Genomic DNA, 22,786 nt, shown 5'->3' with positions numbered 1-22,786 from the left:
GATCAAAATCCGTCTCTGAGCGGATGGCAGGAGTTGCGGGTTGGAGATGGGCGCCTTCTGCGCAGACTTTGCGTCATTTGAAACCCACAAGGAATGTAGTTTGTGGTGGACACGGACACTCAAGGGGTCACCTCCAAGGAAAGGCTCCTTCCGGGGGTCAGAGGGAAAGAGGAAGGAAGGGATACTCAGAGTAATTGACTATTGATCGCAAAGTACAGCTGGGGGGGGGGCCTGTCACGTGTTTCACATAACTACAAGGAAGTAATTAAATTTAGGCAAATGAAGCTCCCTTGGCCCTCCCCATCTCCAGGTATATAAACTGGAGAGCTCTCAGGCATGCATTCAGATACGCTAGGAGAGAGCAGTGGAGAGCGTCGCGCTTCCCCGTTGCAGTAAGTGCGCTCAGCCCCCGGGACGCGCCAGTCGCTGTAGCACATTCCTCTGTGCGGAGACTCTGTTGTTAGGACCTAGGTGGTGATTCCTCCTGCCCATTGCTTTGCTCGTTAGATCTTGTCTATGCTGAGATGCGCGGTTCCTCTTGGGACGGATGCGGAGGGGGAGAGGAGTTATATGCTGTACTCACGCCTTTCTTTTCTTTGTTACAGCAGACAGCAACTTCGAGCAATTGGCCGGAGGGCTCGGGACACTCGTCCGCCACCCACCCACTGCACTAGGGGTACTGCCTAGCAGGAGGAGAGGCGAAGATGAAAATCCTCGTCGCTTTTGCAGTGCTTTTCCTAATTTCAGCGCAAGTATTTGCAGAAGAAATCGGAGCCAATGATGATCTGAATTACTGGTCTGACTGGTCCGACACTGACCAACTCAAGGTGAGCTAGAGAGCCTGGAAATGCTCAGCTCATGCAAGTAAGTCGAGGGGCAGCTTTTATAAGTAAATGCATGAGCTTTGGGCGCCCGTCAGGTGAGAGGATTCTGATCTTTGTCTTGCAATGTGTCTTATCGTTACATTTCCTAATTTATAAACGCTACAACCCATTTCCGTTTAAGACCGAGAGGTGACGACTGCCAATGAATTGTTGGGTAACTGCCAGCAGTTAGCCCTTTAATATGCGGGTCCAGCGCGTTAAACGGTTACTGTCTTTGGGTGGCTCCCAAACCCGCTTCTGGTCCAGGTAACTGCGTGCCGCTTTCACACCAGGTTTAACAGAGGTTCCCCCTCTGCGAGAGCAACTTGCGAGTCGTTGTTCTCACGAAGGGAAGGGAGCCGAGTGACATCGGGGAAAGCTGTTACGCGGTGAAACACCTCGCTCCCAACGCAGTTCGCTTGCGGCTCTGAAGCCGTAACGGGTAGATGGGGAGCTGCGAGCAGGGAGGGAGCGGGGCGATACAGCCGCAGTGAGCCGGGGACGGGTGCGTGTGCGCTGGGGGGACATTACTCCCAGGTCTGTCCGAGTCGGGTGGCCCTCTGTGGGGTGGGCTTGGCGGCGAGCCGGGGGACAACACTTGGCAGTGCGGCGGCAAGGTAACTTTTGCCTCCGCGTGCAATAACCCAGCCGACCCGCTCTCCCCGGGACGTACGAGTGGACTCGTTTAAAAAATAACCCGGCCACAGGACGCAACTCTGGCGACACGTGCCTCCTTCCCGCTCCGTGCGAGCAGCCGGCTCCGCCGCCGGCCACACCCAGCGGGGGCGCCCCGGCCCAGCGAGAGTGAAAATGCCCATCCCCCCGCGCCGCGCCTCCTGCCTCTGAGGCGTGGCCGCGCCCTTGGGGCCGCTGGTGCCCCCGCTCGCCGCGTGTCTCTTGGCCCGTCCCCGTTCCTCTGCGGACACCTGTTGCCAGACGGCTGCTGCCGCGTATTCAGGCGCTTACCGCAAAGCGTGTGGCCTGCAGCCCGGGCACGTGGCGGTTCCCCTGGCACTGGCCAGCCTAGCTGAGGCGGCCGGGGGGCGGGGGAAGGTGACCAACCCTGATCGGACCTGCACGCACAAAATAGTTTTCCTCCAGGCGAGCCACCAGAATCCAAACGGATCGAAATCCCCCTTTTGGAAAGCAAGGCGCCGCTCCGGCTCGATCCCGGTTCCGATTGCCCTTACCCTACAGCCGCTTCTTCTCAAGCACTCGCGGTGCAGAGTCCACAGGCAGGCAGCAGGCGTGCCCGGTGCAGCACGGACCGGCAGCCAGAAGTTTGTAACGGGGCTGCTGGGGCCTAGTTTTAATTTGCTGGATGCTATTCCGGGGACTCCCCGGGTTTTTTTCCCCCCTCCCGGATCTCCACGCTGTGGTGCGTAAAATGCTGACACTCCCCTCTACATTTCAGGAGGAGCTGCCCTTACCCTTGGAACACTTTCTGCAGAGAATTGCCAGGAGACCCAGACCCCAGCAGTTCTACGGGTTAATGGGCAAACGAGATGCTGGTGAGATTGCATTCCCTTTCTGTGCTAGAGGACTGATTTACACACATCCGAATCTAGGGGTCCTTTAGCCTCCTGCCTTTTAAACCACTTCACAGTTCACAATTCTCTCTGCTATTGAGGAGGCACTATAGGCATTTCGGTTCATGTAGTGTCTTTGAACTGGACTGCGCCCAGTTTATGACAACTCATTTTGAAGAAGAGGTAATGAGGATAAAATGGGAATTTGTTTCAATTTTTTTTTCTGTCATGAGTGAGACTTACAATCACCCCTGGCAAATGTAAATCTGACCTTAAATGCTTTAAGAGAAAGCAAACACACAGATGTGGAAACCGATTTCATTTTGCTTCCCAGGGTACAATCAGCATAAATTATTTTGAATACCATTTTATATCCGGATTATTTTCAGGACCATCTCAAAGATACATCATTGTAGACCTCTTTTCAGCATAACTATCTGTGCCTTTTATAATAATTTGTTTTAAATATAAATTAAATGTACTCCAGCTGCTGTAAGTGTTTTTTATTTTATATAAAATTAATCCATCATTTGGAAAAACAGCAGACATATGATTTGGTCTTTATAGTAAACAATTAAGTGCACACACATTTTGTAAACACAATTAAGAAAATAATCAAATGAGATTTGTGGGCTGGAATGTATGCCTTTAAATTATTATTGTGCTGATTTCTAGTTCAAAAGGTTTACTAAGAACGGGGGAAATAACTATTTTGAGTCTTAATGAAAGTTAACTAATTGGGTCTTGATTTATAGAAGATATTATATTTTAGTCATTAATATACTGTATAGCTCAATGATTGATCTGGCAGTGAATTATTGCACTAATTCTCCAAGACTGGGAATATACAGATTACAAGGTTGTTTCTATTTCTTCATAGACATCACATAGAGATCACTTTTTATATTTATCACTATTAAAGCTACTTTTTTTCCCCCTTCCTCTAGGATATGGCCAAATCTCTCATAAAAGTAAGTTGGAAAAGATTTTTTTCCTAAACAATTATCTAAACAAGTACAAAGTGAGAAACTGAATTGTTCTAATTTTGAGGTTTCTATTGTGTCACCATAGCTTGGAATGTTAGTGTTTCTTACTAAAAACACTGAAACCAAGAGTGGAAGAGAAATATTTCTAGCTCTGGGTTTACCAAATAATATAACTAGAGATAGGCTTGATCATGGTTACCTACTCTGAACAGCCCCTCTTTGGGGCTGTCTCACAGTCAGTATGGGATTACTCCCAAAATTAAGATACATGGATTTAGATGGCAGAAGCAAGCAAACTATAACTTCAGATCCCTGGTTTGATTCCTGATCCAAAGTTTACACTTGAGATATATCAATGTTCTAAATTAAGTTATATTATATCTAACTGATGAATGAGTTGTCACATAAGCAAGTGCACCTGCCAAGATGAATCAGTGGCAACACGAATCAGCGTGGACTCCTTCATTCTTGTATGTCACCCAGGAGAAATCATATCATTCACACTGAGATGTATTTTTTCCCCCTCTGGAAGTGTCGAAGATGCTTGGATGAAATCCAAAAGCATGGCTTTTAATAAGTAAAGATTGATGATTTTAGATTTTGAGACCTTAGCTATCCAAGGAGGTTAAAAACATGCCAGAGTTCTGTGCTAACGGCTAGACTTTATCACTGGGATTACTTGTCTGAATGACAACTTTAAAAAGTCTCATCCTAAAGCTTATGCCAGATAACCAGACGTAGCTACTGGTTGAAGCCAAAATTATAGCCTTCAAATGTCGTCTTTATGAAGATCAGAGAGATTGACCTCTGAGAGGTTTTATGGTAATTTCCTTGATTATGTGTTCATAATACAGGATAAAACTCTTTCCAAAGAGGAATTTGCACACTTTGTTCACATCAGAATAGTAAAATAGAAGTAGATCCTTTTCAAAGTGTTTCTCTCGTTGTTTGAAATCAGGCTAGCTACTGCTACAGGTGCCGCATACATTATGGGCTAAATCCTGCAACTCTTAACAAGCCTCAGTGAGTGCTTCCAGGGTCACAAATGGAATAAGGACTGCAAAATGTGGCCTCACGAGAAAAGTTAAAAATCCTGTATAGGCCAGGCTGTGGAGCCCTAACACATATTGGTAGGTACTTAGCATTTACTTCTGTGTAGTCCTTTGACTAACCAGCATGACTAAGGACTCCATAATTTGGCCCATAGAGTCCTTTGGTCCATATTATTTTATGTGAAATAATTCATGGAACAGATAATCCAACAGACCCAAGATATAGGAAGCAGAAGTCTGTCAAGCTATAGGGCCTGATCAGTCTTCTATTGAAGTCACGGGAAGTTCTACCATTGGACTACAATGAGGTCAAAATTGGCATCAGCTATCTGGTCATGGTCTGTTTTTAGCCACAATGGAAAGGCACGCACTAGCTCTGGATCAGACCCGATGAGATAGGTGAGGATGATGTGCATTCTCCATTTATACTACATTTCAAGTGGTATCAACTTTAGTAAGTAGGAGGAATATTTGTGGAGTCTACATCTTCCTTGTATGTCTCATGAAAACAAATTGCCTCAGAAAAACTGCATATTGAAAATGTATTAAAACACCCCCAAATATATTTTTTCAGGGTATAAAACAGACTCCTTTGTTGGACTTATGGGCAAAAGATCTTTAAATTCTGGTATGTATAAACAATGGCTAAGACTAAAACTACCTCTTAATTCTACTATTACCGTTTCATTCTCTCCCAATAAACTGAAGAAGCAGTCTTGACGTGAGGCAATTCATAAATGACAGATGAGCTCTTATAAGAGGGGGAAAAGTTGCTTAATAAAAATATTTTAATCTGAAGGTCATTTCAGTGCTTATGAAAATGAGGGAGGATGGGCAATAGCTTGAGCCAGGCACAGTTCACAGGTGCCATCTAAATTTCCCTAAAGAATTCTGCTTAAGCCCCTCAATCCTGAGCTGTAGCATCCATGTTCCAGTTCTCAGAGGATTTGAACCTAGATCACCTCAGGTAGAAGGTGCACTACCTCCTGCACCAACTGACTTTTGGAGGTTTAATGGGAAACTGTTTTTATCTTGTACACTACTGACTGAGCTTAAAGTCCTCCCATCAAAAGTGGCCCCACCTTTTGCCACAAGATGTAAAGGTTTTATTTGTTAAACATTCACAACTTTTGTGAACTTTTAATTTTACATTCAAATAATGACTCAATAAACAAAGTGAAGCAGCACTTTAAACTACTAAAGTATTGCAGACAAGTGCTCACCATGACTTTCCCTCCCCTTTCCCCATATTATCTACATTTCCCTTAATCTTGCCTGTTTTTATTGTGAATATTGCATATGGATAACTCCAGTCTTCCGTTGGCTGTAACTTGCCTTATCCACAAAGCATTAGTTAGCTATCCAGAAAAGGATTTTTTTTAAAGTGATCTAATGCCTGTTTAAAGCTACTGAAATAATTCTCACTGTTTTGTTAAATGGATTATAAAAGTTAAATGGCCACAAACATTTTTATATTACACAGGTGCACATTGTAAACTATTTTCTGTAATTACAGTTGTCAGTGATTTTATTTTTAACTAGACTAGTCAAAGATGTAATATAGGTCTCTATATCCTAACTAGTTTTGCAAATTTCCCTGAATCAGGAGCAATTCAGTATAGTTGCTCTTACTGTGAGGGTAATAGTGATTAAATGTACGTATACTTGTAATACATATTTGCTGATATAATAGCAAATGGCATCAAGTGATAAATCTGCTTCAGTTTACTTTGGGATTAAATTTACCTTATTATTTTAAGTATGAAAATCGGAGATGCAGTGAGTGTAAAATGCTCTTCTTTGATTACTTTCAAATTTGCTGGTATAGTTAGAATACAACTATGTGGTTAGTTAACTATAACCTGGACGAATAATGAAGTTGTAGACAGTCAGGCTTTTTAATAGTAACATACCAGCCTGATAGGTAAACCAGTTTCTTAGAATTTAGCATTCATACTCCTCTGCCTAGTTGGGAAATGAGGATGGAATAGTAAAGGTTTGATTCTGCTTCTGTTAAAAAGTATGCAATTCAACCACAACTGCAACATTGTTTGCCCCTATACAGACCAGGAAAAGGTTCCTCAGGAAGATTTTCTTCATTTAAGAGTAAAGTTACATGTTGGAAATGTGCTGGGTTTCTCCCCTCGCTGGCTAATACAATTTCTTCAGAAAATTACTAAGTCCTGGCATTAGGAGAGGCTTTGTATGGAAGCTATGCTAATGTCCCTTCTGGTGGGTGGAAATTTAAATTAGAGGTCCCGTGGTACCATAATCCTGGTGATTTGCCCAACATTTCCTGTCTCAGTAAAGCAGGTTCCAATATGTAATGCCTTGATCTGCAAAAAGTTAATGCAGGCAGAGCTATGCACCCACTCAGAGCCTCATGAAACCTATTAAAATCAATGGCCTGCAGATAGCCGTGATAACTAAATAACCATAAATGCCAGGGGAATTTATACTGATAAGGGGTACAGAAATTGCAGTTACTGGGGGCATGGCAGCACCCACTGGCTTGAAGTGGTTTCCATCATATATAGGGTTTAGTTTGTTCAGTGGTTTTCAGCAGCCCACTATAAAAATTGTTCCAATACCATTGCAGATCATGATTTGTGTATGGTCCAGAATACTTTTTCAGTGAATTCAATAGTAATACCTTACTTTCTGCTAAAGAAAGTAAGATATTATCAAAACTTAACCAGAGAGTAATGTTTTAGTGTTTAATTAGACACACCCTGAAAGCTGTTTCTTTAATTTGGGCCTTCACTTGGTTTTTCCTTAACTCCTATGGAGCAGAGTCATAACTCAAGATGTGCAGCACTGGATCCCTCAAAATTAGCAAGGCATTTGCATGTAATAGTTATGCATCTGCATGCTTTACTGAGCATGGCTAGGAATATTCTTGATGTCAGAATGGGGGAAAGGTCTCCCTCATGATCCATGACACAGCCTTCTGGCTTAGAGGCAGATATAATTATGATTAAAAAGGAAAAGCAATGAATCCCCTAAAACAGACTTTTGGAAGATGCAGAGGTTTTGGTTTATGGCTGCTTGAAGAATTCCTCTAGAACAGGGCTTCTCAAACTTATTTGATCGGACCCTGCTTCTTTGTGTCTGCAGGCGTGCGCACGTGCACACCCCCGCCACACACACACCCCCTTTGGGAGGCCCACTCCATAGTTGAGAACTGCTGCTCTAGAACAAAGGGGGGAGGGATAGCTCAGTGGTTTGAGCATTGGCCTGCTAAACCCAGGGTTGTGAGTTCAATCCTTGAGGGGGACATTTAGGGATCTGGGGCAAAAATTGGGGATTGGTCCTGCTTTGAGCAGGGGGTTGGACTAGCTGACCTCCTGAGGTCCCTTCCAACCCTGATATTCTATGAAAGAACAAGGCACCTCAGTACTCCTCATTCTTTTTGCTGATGCAGACTAGCACAGCTACCACTCGGAAACCTGCTCTAGAACAGAGGCAGACGGCACAGCTGAGACCTCCCACCTTCTGTGGGGCACTATGTGAAGAAATTAGTGCCAGTGGCAAGACAGGAAAGCAATCCTAAAGACCCTGTGGGTTTGTGCTTTTGTTTAAAAAAGCAAAACTAGTATGGGAGATGCAAAAGGCTAGACCAGGACTCTCCACACACATCTCTCCCCTTACGGTGGAAGGGGAGATCAGCTGTCTTCACAGCAGCATCCACCCTTCCCTCTGCAAACAGTTTGTTGATAAATGTGAGGCAGGAGTGAGTCGGGGCAGGCAGTGGGTGGGAGGTCTCTCTGAGGAGAAAGAACATAGTTCCTTCAGCTGGCCTTCTGGAGAGTATCAAGGAGAGGTGTGCCTGAGGGTATCTTAAGTTTTCCACCTGCCTCAGTGAGAAGGTCCTCCTTTCAGAGGGATCCTGGGGACAGCAGTGGTCAGTGGAATTCCTAGTAGCAAGGCACCATTCGAACCATCTGTCAAGAAAGCCACGGTGGTCATCCAGCATACAGAGCTAGCACAGAGGTTCAAAGCCTCCATGCAGATGGATATGACCTATTACAGACCCTAGGAGATTGCACTGGATTGTGGGTGAGCCCCATAGCTCACCCCTAATCTGGAAGTGACTTAAGGTCCCACTCCTCAGAATGGCTGGGATTGAGACTACTGGAGAGCTAGCATACACACACAGCTTCCAGGAGCAAACTGCATTGAGGAAATAAAGCATATAGGCCCAATCTTGAAAGGAGCTGAAAGCCCTCAACTTTTACTGACGTAATTGGGAGTTGAGAGTACTGATAATCTCATTAGGCTCAGGCCCTTAATATATTGCTCAGAACTAAATGGTGCAACACAGTGAAATGTGGTGATACATAAAACTTGCTATGTTTTATATGACTCCTGGTGCTTATTATATTTATACAACACTTACACTTTTTTCCCCTAGGGTTCTCTGAAAAGAACACAGCACAGAATTATGAACGAAGGCGTAAATAAGACATTCCTATGTATTTATTAAACGTCATTTGTTTAAATGGCCAATGCAGTGTAATATAAACTATCCACTGTAAGGACTAATTATTTAATAGTTGTTGGTTTTTTGAGTTGTAAATTCAATAAAATGATTATTTTTCATAGTGTGGCAGCGATACGTGTTGTATAAGTGTGTTTTAGGTCTAAAACGAAGACTCCCCATGGAACTGAAATCAGTGACATTTCACAACAAAGCACATTATTTGAAATGACCTGTAAAGATATGTTCACCAAATAACAAAAAAAGGAAATAAAATTATTTTGTTAATTTAAAGCAATCTTATCCGCTTCACTACCAGTGCAGAACAGAACTGATGTACAGTCTAGTGCCTCAATTTCTTTCCATGGTTTAAAATGTACTGTAATTTTCATATCAAAAATATATTTGTATCATTGCAGCATGTTTTATGTTTTGTGACTGCGTATATATATATCTATTTAAACAAAAGAGGTTTGAATGTGAATCCAAAGTCTTCAGTTCATAGTCTGAAATTTTATGATAGTAACATTTTAAATAAAAAATACTTTTGGGATTTTGCAACATACCTTGGGTAGACTGGTGGAATTATTTCAAACCCAGAATCATCTGAAATAAGATGCAAACTAAGAAAAAGATATTGGACTCTAGGAGCAGAAGAAAGCCAGTTATAATTACAGGACTTCATTTTGCTGGGCAAAATATAAGCTTTCTAATGGGGGGGGGGGAGGGGTTAAAACTTTGAGGATTCTTTCTAGTTCTGTTTTTAGTGGTAGGGATTCCAGCCAGCTGCCCCTGAGTTGATATATTATGGGCTCAGTCATACAAGGTGCTGAGACCCTTCAATTTCTATTCAAATAAAGCTCAGTACTGTGTAGAATTGGGTCCTATGGCCAAACTCCCCTGGATTCTGCAACTGTGGGGCCACAGAATTGTTCTGTCTTGAGGGCCTAACCAAATCAGGAACTGTAAAATTGTGAATTATACAGAAGAAAAATGGCTATTTGGCTCTCTCAAGTGTTCCTCTTCTACATAGCACTCACCGTCCTCTCCACAAAAGCAAATGCTGAAAAGCCACTCACATCAGGGAAAACAATACACAGCATTTAGTTAGCGTTCTACCTGTTCAAAGTATTGTACAACCAATAACTAATGCCACCTTATAGAGCTGGTCAATAATTTTCTAACTAAATGTTTCTGTGTTGGAACATAATTGAAATTGAAACATTGCACAGGAATGTGTCAATTTTGACAAAATTTGAGTTTGAAAAAAATTGAAATGAAGCATTTTTGATTTTTTACTTTGAAAAGAAACTTTACCTTCTGAAATTATTGTTCTTTTCTTTTGTATTAAAATACAATATTAAAATGGAAGAAAAATGTTAAAAGTCAAAACCAGAATGAAGCATTTCAATTCTGTTTATATAATGTTTCTATTGATCTGAAACAAACTTTTTTTAAAAGCTTCATTTATTAGGAAATTTTTAAAAAATGACATTTTGTTCTGATGCTGAATGAAGACAAATTTTGAAATAGTGGAATTTTGGATAGATGGAAATGCCATTTCCCAATGACCCCGTTACTGGAAAGGTGGGTAAGAAATATTTGCCCCATTTTACACATAGCAATTTGCCCCAGACTCCATAGTAAGTCAGTGGCAGCAGGAGATCCTGATTCCCAAACCTGTGCATATTCCTCTAGCCAAACGTGCTTCTGTCACATAGCCTGGAACCTGGTATCTTGATGTTCCATTCAAACATAGCACTGTTGTAACAAACACTGTCTCCTGGATTTTTGTTTACTGAAGCAGGTATATACAATGATCATTTTGCTTCTCTATCACCACCATCCTCTAACTTATTCATTAGTAGTAGTAAGTGAAACAATGGGACTGTACATTATCTGAAGCTTAATCTAAAGGAGAAGGAAGTTTTAAGTTTAAACCACATACTACCTGCTAGGCTAAACTGCCTGTTGTTTTCATTCACCTTTACTGGGCAGCTTAAATTTTAAACATAATTTGACTTTGGACAGAACTATTTATTGCTGCTGTCATTCTGTATGATGTCAGCTAGTGAGAGCAATTAGAGAGCTATGCCTATATTGCAGCATGCCTTGCTTTATAATTAATTTCCTGCTTTCTGCAAGACTCATTCCAATATACACAAAGCTACACAACTGTTCTGGTGGTGACAGGCTGCCATTGCCCAGGCAGAATTGGATAGTCAACAAAGGCATTACCCAATAAAATGCAAACAAGCTAAGGAAACTTAAGAAAGAACCGTATAGGAAGGCAGCACTGAAAGAAGTCAGTGAGAGTCAAAGTCATCCCCATTTTATCTTCTCATTCAACTTTGTGCAGTAAAATAAGAAGAATTAGGAAGTTCACCCTTGTAAAAAGACAAGTTGAGATTGGAAAAAGAACAGAAATTGAGGCCTTGTCACAGCACGTACAACTCACAATTTCTAAATATTCAGAGTATTGAAGTCAAACGCTTAGGATTAGAGTGTTCCTGCCCTAGCATGGATAGATGTGGGGAATGCAGGAGCCTTTCTTCTCATCTTGAGCACCTTACACAAGGATCAGGAACAATCAGTCCCTGTAATTAGGGAACTCCAGGGACTGGTCCTTCTTTGCACTCCTCAGGCAAAAATCATTCTAAGGGGTCATAGCCACAGAATGATACACTTTGCACATTCTCCCTGCACACTGGGGAATTGAGAGTGGGAGTCGCTTTCTTGGGCAGGTGTGGCTCTGCAAAGTTCTCTACCCAAGACTGTGGCTAACTGCCACACTTGAGCCTTTCCTGCTTACCTGCTGAGTTTGTGTTTAATATCCGGTCTAATAAAAGGAGGAAAACAACACAGAAATGCCTGAGTGCTGAGGCAATTTTAAAATTTTTAATTGCGAGAGTGATTTAAAAAAAAAAAACACTTGTTATTCAGAATACACATTGAATGGCTCCCTCTGAGCTGTTGAGGGCTATTGTACATTTTCATGCTCTATTTAAATCCTTTTTAAAAACATTTGTTTATACACTTGGTGTAGCATAAAGAAATATTGTGTAAATCCCTGTACAAAACATCTTTAAAGACAGAATTTTGTCTTGATGGGCTTTAATAGTTCCCTTAGCAGCAATTTTGGCCATTGAGTTAACGAGCACTAGCAAACATTTTAAGCTGAGCATTACTGACAATAGGTCATAGCAGCTCCTTCATAATTGTATTTCTCTGTTATGTACGTGCAGATATTAGAAATGCATTGTTTGGATAAAGCTATACATTTGGTTATCAATGAATCTTATTCAAAATAGGTGCTACTGGAGTAGAGATTGCTAGGGTAGGATCTTGCTCCTGTCAGCAGCAGCATTGATGTCCTTGAGCTAGTCTACTTCTAACAATATTGAGAAAACCGCTTCAAACTGTTTCCAGGATGTTTTTGAAAAGAGTGAACTGACATGTTTGGCCAGAGAGTCTTACAAAACTATTCATTGGCCTGGTCTACACTGTGGGGGGGGGGGGGGGATCGATCTAAGACACGCAACTTCAGCTACAAGAAGTCGACATCTTAGATCGACTTAGAATCACTTACTGTGCGTCCTCGCGGCGCGGGATCGATGGTGGCCGCTCCCCCATCAACTCCAGTTCCACTTCTCACCATGGTGGAGTTCTGGAGTCGACGGCAGAGCGATCGGGGATCAATTTATCACGTCTACACTAGACGCGATAAATCAATCTCTGATAGATCGATCACTACCCGCAGATCCAGCGGGTAATGTAGACATGGCCATTATGACAATAAATATCATTTATGCATAACAAATGTGGCTAATATATTTCTATTTGATAAGATTAAAGGAGTACAGGCTCAGAAACTTTTTTTAACCAGATATTAGGTTACAGGTTCAAAATCAGGAATCTAGAGCGGGACACCTAGCAGAGAACGCTGGACAGTGCCCACTGCTCCTCAAAGGCATCCAGGGAGCCAGTGGACATGGCCCAGAGGAACTGTGCCCAGAGACGTGACTGCAGAAGGGATTGGAAATAGGCCCCGCAATCACAAGAGCACTCCCCGTCCAGCTTCCTCCTCCTGGTATGCTAGAAGACCCCTTGGGCCATTGCCAGGAAGAAGTTTATGAGGAGGCTTCATGACTTTGTAGGGCCACAGATGAGGTGTGCATAAATCAAGAGGTGAGGGGAAAAATATAGTCAGAACTGGAGGAGGAGTTTTGGAGGAGCTGGAAGAGGGGCTGCAACCTCGTGCACTCAATATTAAATGTGTGCCAAGGTCTCCCTCTCCCAGCAGAAGAAGCGGGTGTCAGGAGAGGTGTTGAACTACTCCAGGTACATGCCCATGCTCACAGCCCCATTCTGTTAGAGAGGCTATGAGTGAGTAGCCCTGGTTTGGCTGCGGGTTTGCCTCACAAGACCTTAGGAACATAATTTTCATTGTATATACATAACTTCTTACACAATATCTGACCATACATTTTGCAGTGATTATGTTGATCAGTGTGACATGGGCATTCATTAGAGACCTTACGTGACATTCGTGGGGTGAACCCAGGGGATCCCTGTACCTCCGTCTAACCCTATGCCCTCCAAAGGTCTTTGGGTCACTGTACCGTACATCTACATACAACAAGATAGTTCCTGCCTTTGTTACCTAGTGGTCAGGGCTTATGCCATTCGACCTGCAGAGGGGGTTTTGGTAGGGAAGCCTGGGCCCAACCACTCCACCAGGCTCCAGCCCAGGGCCCTGTGAGGGCGACAAAAGCACAATCCTCCAAGTTAAAAAAAAAAGCAGAAAAAATAAAAAATAAACTATCAGACATTCTTTATAAATCATAAAGCTCTGAAAAAAGGGCATAATCTTAATTAAAATAAAATTCTATGCAGGTTGCCTTTAAGGCTTATTTCTTTTTACCTCAGAAATATCTGCAATACTAAGACTGATGTTTCCTGGTTTTGTTGGACTTGTTGTCAGTCTCAGATTTAGAGCATGTTCATTGTGGGCTCTAATATCCCAAGGGTTGAATTTTTAACAAAAATAGCCCTTATTCAAAATGTTATTTAGCAATTAAAGTTTTGTGATGGGAGGTGCACAAACTCAGTGAAGGGTTAATGAGCTCTTGTGGGCTCAAGCTGTCCTCCTGCCCTTGCCCTGCAAAAGCAGTCATTTTTCAAGGGGGTATTCAAAAGGAGAGAGCCAGTTCAATTGAGGGGAGGCTGGAAAGGTGAGCTGATTTCTTGTGCGGCTTCCCTGAAGGGCAGGCAGGCTGGGTTAGAGGGAGGGAGGGAAGGAAGGTGGGATGGACAGACCCGAACCCAGACCCAGACCAAACCCCAACTAGAGACTGTTAGATGCTAGAGCCTCCCAGAAGGAATGTAGGCCTGGTGTGGGCCTGTTGCATTCGCTTTGTTGCCTGCAAGTGTGTTCCCTTTTTGACCAGAGGTATTGTGTTTACTGTTCTACTTGAGACTTACGCGTTATCTGAATGGAACTACAGCAGTCAATTGTGCTGGGTCCTGAAAAGAAACAACTGCCCTCAGTAAACCTTTATTGGTTTGCTCCCTACTAAAGTCCAGGCACTGATTTCTTTCCTGAACCCTGAAGTATAACATGGTCACACAATTAAATAAGATTTAAGGGGACCAGATTTTAGTTTGGTGACCAGTGATTCACCTTTAGACTACTGAATAAGTGACCATTGGGAACAATGGGAGCTGGTGGGTACTTATCACTTTTGAAAAGCTGGTAGCTTCATTTAGGTGCCTTAATGGGAGCTAAGCTCTTCTATCAAAAATCATCTCCAACCAGAGGTGCAGAGCGTTTCTGAAAATCTGGCACCTGGAAAAAGTCTGACTAAAAAGCCCTTCCCCGCTCAAGTGCTCAACTTTCATACTCTGGTGATAGAACAGTTTCACTTGTTTGCAAGTCACTATTTAGTCTTCCAGCTTAGACAAGACCTGAACTTCTAATATTAAAAACAAGCAGAATAAAAACTTTAAAAAATACTCCATCCATGCCCTCGTTGTACACCACAGAGAAACTAGAAAAGGTTACAAGCCCCATGTATTTCCTTTCTGGCCACCTTTAATATTTTGACCACTTCATAGAATTGAAAAGGACTTCAAGAGGTCATCTAGACCAGTCTCCTGCACTCAAGGCAGGACCATGTAATAATTAGACCATCCCTGACAGGCGTTTGTCTAACATGTTCTTAAAAACTTCCAAAGACAAAAATTCCCGAGCAATTTGTTCCAGTGCTTAACTACCCTAACAGTTAGGAAGTTTTTCCCATTGTCCAACCTAAGCCTCCCTTGCTGCAATTTAAGCCCATTGCTTCTTGTCCTAGCTTCTGAAGTTAAGGAGAATAATTTTTCACCCTCTTCCTTGTAAGAACCTTTTATGTACCTGAAAACTGTTATCATGTCCCCCCTCAGTCTTCTCTTCTTCAGATTAAAACCCATTTTTTTCCAATCTTTCCTCATAGGTCATGTTTTCTAGACCTTTAATCTATGGACTTTCTCCAATTTGTCCGCATCCTTCCTGAAATGTGGGGCCCAGAACTGGGCACAATACTTCAGCTGAGGCCTTATCAGTGTGGAGTAGAGCATAAGAATTACTTTTTGTGTCTTGCTTACAATACTCCTGCTAATACATCCCAGAATATTTGCTTTTTTTTTTTTTTCAAGTGTTACACTGTTGACTCATATTTAGCCTGTGATCCACTATAACCCCCCAGATCCCTTTCTGCAGTACTTCTTCCTAGGCAGTCATTTTCCACTTCGCACATGTGCAACTGATTGTTCCTTTCCAAGTGCAGTACTTTGCATTTTGTCCTTATTGAATTCATCCTATTTACTTCAGACCATTTCTCCAGTGTGTCCAGATCATTTTGAATTTTAATCCTATCCTCCAAAGCATTTGCAACTCCTCCCAGTTTGGCATCATCCGCAAACGTTATAGGTGTACTCGCTATGCCATTATCTAAATCATTTATTAAGATATTGAAGAGAACCAGGTTTCAGAGTAGCAGCCGTGTGAGTCTGTATCTGCAAAAAGAAAAGGAGTACTTGTGGCACCTTAGAGACTAACAAATTTATTTGAGCACAAGCTTTCGTGAGCTACAGCTCACTTCATCGGATGCATGCAGTGGAAAATACAGTGGGGAGATTTATATACACAGGGAACAATGGGTGTTACCATACACACTGTAACGAGAGTGATCACGTAAGGTGAGCTATTACCAGCAGGAGAGAAAAAATCCTTTTGTAGTGATAATCAAGGTGGGCCATTTCCAGCAGTTGACAAGAAAGTGGGAGGAACGGTGGGGGGGGGAAATAAACATGGGGAAATAGTTCTACTTTGTGTAATGACACATCCACTCCCAGTCTTTATTCAAGCCTAAGTTAATGGTGTCCAGTTTGCAAATTAATTCCAATTCAGCAGTCTCTTGTTGGAATCTGTTTTTTAAGTTTTTTTGTAGAAGAATTGCCACCTTTAGGTCTATAATCGAGTGACCAAAGAGATTGAAGTGTTCTCCGACTGGTTTTTGAATGTTATAATTCTTGACGTCTGATTTGTGTCCATTTATTCTTTTACGTAGAGACTGTCCGGTTTGGGCAATGTGCATGGCAGAGGGGCATTGCTGGCACATGATGGCATATATCACATTGGTGGATGTGCAGGTAAACGAGCCTCTGATAGTGTGGCTGATGTGATTAGGCCCTATGATGGTGTCCCCTGAATAGATATGTGGACACCGTTGGCAACAGGCTTTGTTGCAAGGATAGGTTCCTGGGTTAGTGGTTTTGTTGTGTGGTTGCTGGTGAATATTTGCTTCCGGTTGCGGGGCTGTCTGTAAGCCTTGCTCTTTTTTTGAATGTTATAATTCTTGTTAGTCTGTATCCTCAAAAAGGCCCTATGATGGTGTAAGCCTTGCTTACAGACAGCCCCCCAACCTGAAGCAAATACTAACCAGCAACCACACACCACACAACAAAAGCACTAACCCAGGAACCTATCCTTGCAACAAAGCCTGTTTTTTTTCTCTCCTGCTGGTAATAGCTCACCTTTCCTGATCACTCTCGTTACAGTCTGTATGGTAACACCCATTGTTTCATGTTCTCTGTGTATATAAATCTCCCCACTGTATTTTCCACTGCATGCATCCGATGAAGTGAGCTGTAGCTCACGAAAGCTTATGCTCAAATAAATTTGTTAGTCTCTAAGGAGCCACGAGTCCTCCTTTTCTTTTTGAAGAGAACCAGACTCAGGACTGATCCCTGAAGGACCCCACTCCGTATGCCCTTCCAGCTTGACTGTGAACCACTAACTACTCTCTGGGAACACTTTTCCGACCAGTTATGCACCCACCTTATAGTAGCTCAATCTAGGCTGTATTTCATGTTTGCTACTCATTAAGTACCATACGTTTGATTTAAAGTGTCTATTCTTAGTGTCTCCACTTGAACTTGAGAAACTGGGGAAGATGCAAGCAGTGTCTCATTTACCTGTCATTTCAAATGTTTTCAGTAGAAAAGTTCATTATTAATTTGTGTATCTATACCCAAGGCACAAAACTGCTTCAGCTAGAGAGGAGGCAAATTACTCTGATGAAAATGGAGAGGGAAGACTTTTAAGCTTTACACAAATGGTTCTTCATTTGTGATAGCAGGATGAGTGTGGGCTGAAGCACCTTTTATCTCAAACTCTCAATTATTGGCAGAGCAGCTGGAAAGAGAACTTTATTTGGTAAATGGAGTTTTCTTAAAACATAAAAATACTGGATTTCTGGAATTCTCACAAAAGACATTAAACTACCCTTTGGCTAACATTGTGGAAGCCTCTGTACTGGATCTCTGCCAACCACATCTGGTCATTTCAAATTACAATATAGGTAGAAAAGCTTTGTCTGGTGTTTGCCTTCTTTAGAAAGAGGATATAATAGCTACAATATGTAATAAAGAAATGCCTCTTATTCTTTACCTCCTTCCAGTCCCCTGCCAAGCAAAACCAATTTGTAATATTGTTTTTATATTCCTAAGGGTCAAAGTACTTACCTAAGGAATTACTTGGACAATGGCAATCAGCACTGATGCAATATTGCCAATTTCCACTATATCGGATGTTTTTTCTTAAAGCCCCAGTTCCCAGAGTCATGTGATTATGTAAGATTCTCTGCTTTTATTTTTTTTAAAGTACACTTCTAATCTAAATGATTATGAAGAAAAGGTTGAAAATGTGAACCCTAAAGGCTCAAAAACCAGGAGACACTTCCCTCAAAATAGAGTATTTTTAAAATCACATATTTAAATCAGTCTCATGATTTTTGACACCTGACTCATGCTTGGGATTGGCATCACTGTTAAATGTCTGTTCTCATTAGAGATCCATCACAGAAATTCAGGGCATAAATAAGTCCTGTGACAATGTTAAAGACCCACAGAAAGAATCACTTTCTTTTAACAATGAACTTTATTAGAATCCCTAAAAGTTCTACCCCTTTGCTTCACTGCAGCATTCATGCCTTGAACTTTCCACAGCCTTCCCTCATGCCGGGCCCTCTGCTACAAATTTAAAGAAAGAGTATTCCTATCCAGCCAGTACAGAAGTATAACTTATTTCTGAACCCTCAATAATTATACTTGCTGCTGTAGACTTTCTTAACTTGTATTTCAGCTTCTTTTTTTTTCTCCAAGGAAGTAAAATTCCCTGTGTGTTAGAATGTAGCATAGAGCAGCAAGGTTTCTTTTTCTCTAGATGATCAGTTCATAGAATCACAGAACTGGAGGGGACCTCGAGAGGTCATCTAGTACAGTCCCCTGCACTCAAGGCAGGACTAAGTATTATCAAGACCAGTGGTTCTCAAAGCCAGTCCGCTGTTTTTTCAGGGAAAGCCCCTGGTGGGCGGGACCAGTTTGTTTACCTGCTGCGTCCACAGGCTTGGCCAATTGCGGCTCCCACTGGCCGCGGTTCGCCGCTCCAGGCCAATGGGGGCTGCAGGAAGCGGCGCGGGCCAAGGGACGTGCTGGCCGCCCTTCCCGCAACCCCCATTAGCTTCGATCGGCGAACCGCGGCCAGTGGGAGCCACAATCGGCCGAACCCGCGGATGCAGCAGGTAAACAAACCAGTCCGGCCCGCCAGGCGCTTTCCCTGAACAAGCAGTGGACCGGCTTTGAGAACCACTGATCTAGACCATCCCTGACAGGTATTTGTCTAACCTACTCTTAAAAATCCCCAATGATGGAGATTCCACCACCTCCCTAGGCAATTTATTCCAGTGCTTAACCACTCTGACAGCTAGGAAGTTTTTCTTAATGTCCAACCTAAACTGCCCTTGCTGCAATTTAAGCCCATTGCTTCTTGTCCTAGCCTCAGAGGTTAAGACAAATAATTTTTCTCCCTCCTCCTTGTAACAACCTTTTATGTACTTGAAAACTGTTAGGTTCCCTCTCAGTCTTCTCTTCTCCAGACTAAATAAACCCATTTTTTTCAATCGTCCCTCATAGGTCATGTTTTCTAGTTCTTTAATCATTTTTGTTCCTCTCCTATGGACTTTCTTCAATTTGTCCACATCTTTCCTGAAATGTGGTGCCCAGAACTGGACACAATACTCAAGTTGAGGCCTAATCAGCGTGGAGTAGAGCAGAAGAATTACTTCTCGTGTCTTCGCATAAAGTAAAGGAGTACTTGTGGCACCTTAGAGACTAACCAATTTATTTGAGCATGAGCTTTCGTGAGCCACAGCTCACTTCATCAGATGCATCTGATGAAGTGAGCTGTGGCTCACGAAAGCTCATGCTCAAATAAATTGGTTAGTCTCTAAGGTGCCACAAGTACTCCTTTACTTTTTGCGAATACAGACTAACACGGCTGTTACTCTGAAACTTCTCGTGTCTTGCTTACAATACTCCTGCTAATACATTCCAGAATGATGTTTGCTTTTTTTTGCAACAGTGTTATACTGTTGACCCATATTTAGCTTGTGATCCACTATGACCCCCAGATCCCTTTCCCCAGTATTCCTTCCTAGGCAGTCATTTCCCATTTTGTATGTGTGCAGTTGATTGTTCCTTCCTAAGTGGAGTACTTTGCATTTTTCCTTATTGAATTTCATCCTATTTACTTAAGACCATTTCTCCAGTTTGTCCAGATCATTTTGAATTTTAATCCTATTCTCCAAAGCACTTGCAACCCCTCCCAGCTTGTCCACAAACTTCATAAGTGTACTCTCTATGCCATTATCTAAATCATTGATGAAGATATTGAACAGAACCAGACCCAGAACCGATCTCTGCGGGACACCACTCATTATGCCCTTCCAGCATGACTGTGAACCACTGATAACTACTCTCTGGGAATGATTTTCCAACCAGTTATGCACCCATCTTATAGTAGCTCCATCTAGGTTGTATTTCCCTAGTTCGTTTATGAGAAGGTCTTCTAGTTGTGTCTTCTCAAAAAGAATGGACCAGTACAATTTTATTGTACATTGTCATTCCACATTTTCCCATTGTCTATGCTGCTTCTTCAGTAGTTGTAACAGTTCAGGACAAGTCCAGACACTTGCTATTGGTTGTAGACCCAGGTACAGGCAAGAAATAATTGGATTTCATTGTATGTTCAGAAGGAGGGTTTTGTCTGTATAAATCACTCTTGTACTGCTTTACCTTATCTAAATTGTGCCTCAAAAGGAGTATGATTTTTCCATCGTGTAGATATGCGCTAGTACATGTAACATGATATAGCACACTGTAAATGTTATGATTTGATATATGTCATTTCTTTATCTATTTGGGTTAGTACAATGAGTAGTAGAACCGGCAGAAAAAATGGGATAGTTTTGGGGGGTGGGGGGGAACTGACTCTTCTTTCCACTGAAATTTGAAATTTCCAGAGATCTGAAGCATCTAGATATTCAGAACTGCCTTGCCATAAGCTGCTGAAGAATCTTAACCAAAAATGGAAGAATATTTAAAGAACACTAGTTGGCCAGAACTTCAGTATTGAGATGTTTTCTTGAACAGAGGCTGCGTGAGTACTGTCTTAAGGGAAGCAGCAGCCTGCCCTCTGCAAGGGGGGCAATTGACAATACCCACTAGTAATAGGCCCCAGCTCTTGTCAACTGGACTTCACCAGCCAAGAAGAGCACAAAGCATTCAAAGCATGTCATAATTCAGAGATCAAAATAGCAGTGTATTTTACAGCACTGTATTTTATAACATCGTATCCTGTAAAGACATCTCAGAGGATCATTCATGTCACCACTATAAACACATACCTTTAATCCAGTTGAAGCAGCTTCCAACCATTGTAGAATTTAAGGAAATTTCCTGCACTTTTCTAAGGCTTAATATGTTATCAAAGCCCAACCATGCTGGTGGTCATATAGATGCTTTTTATATTGTCCCAGCAGGACTCCACAGAAGGAAAAGGAAAGAGACAAAACAAAGGAGGCCGCTGGAAAGGTCTGTAACATTGTTCTTGTTAATTTATAGGGCACAGAAACCCAAACGTTTAAATTAAAACCCCTTTGTTTCTGATCCATGTGGTTTTATACTCACTCTCTGGGGCCTCCTGCACTTTGTGTTTTTTAATTTTGGTTTCATTCTATCTAGGCCTGGAGAAATCAAATATAAAAGCATTTCCGAGACTATGGCTATGTCTTCACTTAGGCCAGAGTACAGGCACTCTGTGTAGCTACTCATCGCAGTGAAAGGCAGGCTGCATCCACACCTGTCATTGTGGTCTGTAAGCTATATGGGGCAATGAAAGGCTCCAGCCATAGGGAGGCAGCGGGGAAAGGCTCCTCCAGGAGGACATTACACTGCTAAAAATAGCAAGCGTAGACATGGGAAGCACTGCTAGGGCACGTACAGAATCCGTGTAGGGTATATGCCTTGGGGGTCCAGGTGTGTACGACATTCTACTCGCCTAAGCCATGCCTCAGTGCTATTAATACCTATGCTAGGGAGCATGCAGTGTCTGTCCTCTACACACAACCATAAGGGTAGACATACCTTATGAGTAGCAGTAGGACTTTAATAAAAGAGCACCCTTTGTATAGCACGTCTCCTGAATTTTCTGAGTGCTATAAGCCCTCCATTTCTGTCTGTTAAAATAATTGATCACAACGGAGAATTACTCTGGGCATGGTTAGTTATTGTTGATCCCTTTATTCCCTCTTCTGGAGTTCGAAGCATAAAAGCTTATAGCCCACCATATTTTCCTAAGTTTTGTATTGTATATATGGCCACCTACCTTGGTTAATATATAGTATGACTGGAAATAGTGATCACTGTACTCTGCAATGTTTCTATCCTGTAGGTTTGGGAATTGCCTACTGCAAAATCTTACATCACACCTGGTGAGTCTTTTATTGAACCTTGATAGCTGCGGAGAACCTTTTTGCTCTTGGAAAATGAGCTTGTGACTCTCAGAGCTTGTGACTCTCAGAGCAATGATGCTCTGTCTTTAAAATATTTAACTTTCACAAAAAATAGTTCTCGTTCATTTTGGAGTGTACTATACAGCTGCTCTGGATTGTTCGTCACTCTGAATTGTTTTTCAAGCTCTTGATTTCTCATCTTCCATATGTTGTCGCTCTCTTCGTTCAGAGCTCCATCCTCCTGTTAACGTCAATTCCGTGATTTCATTTTTTATATATATAAAGAAACAGGTTTGCCAACAGCTGCATTTTAAAAGTTGTGTACCATGCTGACACTAGACCTTCTGCTGTGCAAATTGTCCTCTAAAGAAGCAGCAGCGCCTCCATTAGCTACTGACAGACAGCAGCGTCTCCAACTGTGCTGACGCACACAGCTAGGCACCTGCAACCTGATGGCGGGGCGGCAGAAAACTTAAATGACA

At 42.3% G+C, this 22,786-nt stretch overlaps 1 protein-coding gene across 1 annotated transcript; it reads left to right on the top strand.

The window, feature by feature from the left end:
- The first annotated feature begins 704 nt into the window (after positions 1-704).
- Positions 705-8,894, top strand: TAC1 (tachykinin precursor 1). The gene is made up of 5 exons (XM_077809389.1): positions 705-827; positions 2,278-2,374; positions 3,340-3,363; positions 5,005-5,058; positions 8,845-8,894. The coding sequence occupies exons 1-5, from the start codon at positions 705-707 to the stop codon at positions 8,892-8,894; spliced, it is 348 nt and encodes a 115-aa protein (XP_077665515.1).
- The last annotated feature ends 13,892 nt before the right edge of the window (positions 8,895-22,786 follow it).

The sequence above is a fragment of the Eretmochelys imbricata genome, chromosome 2, assembly GCF_965152235.1.
Source record: "Eretmochelys imbricata isolate rEreImb1 chromosome 2, rEreImb1.hap1, whole genome shotgun sequence".
NCBI classification, from domain to species: Eukaryota; Metazoa; Chordata; order Testudines; family Cheloniidae; genus Eretmochelys; species Eretmochelys imbricata.
The sequence above is the reverse complement of the archived record's forward strand: the minus strand, read 5'-3'. Positions and strand labels throughout refer to the sequence as shown.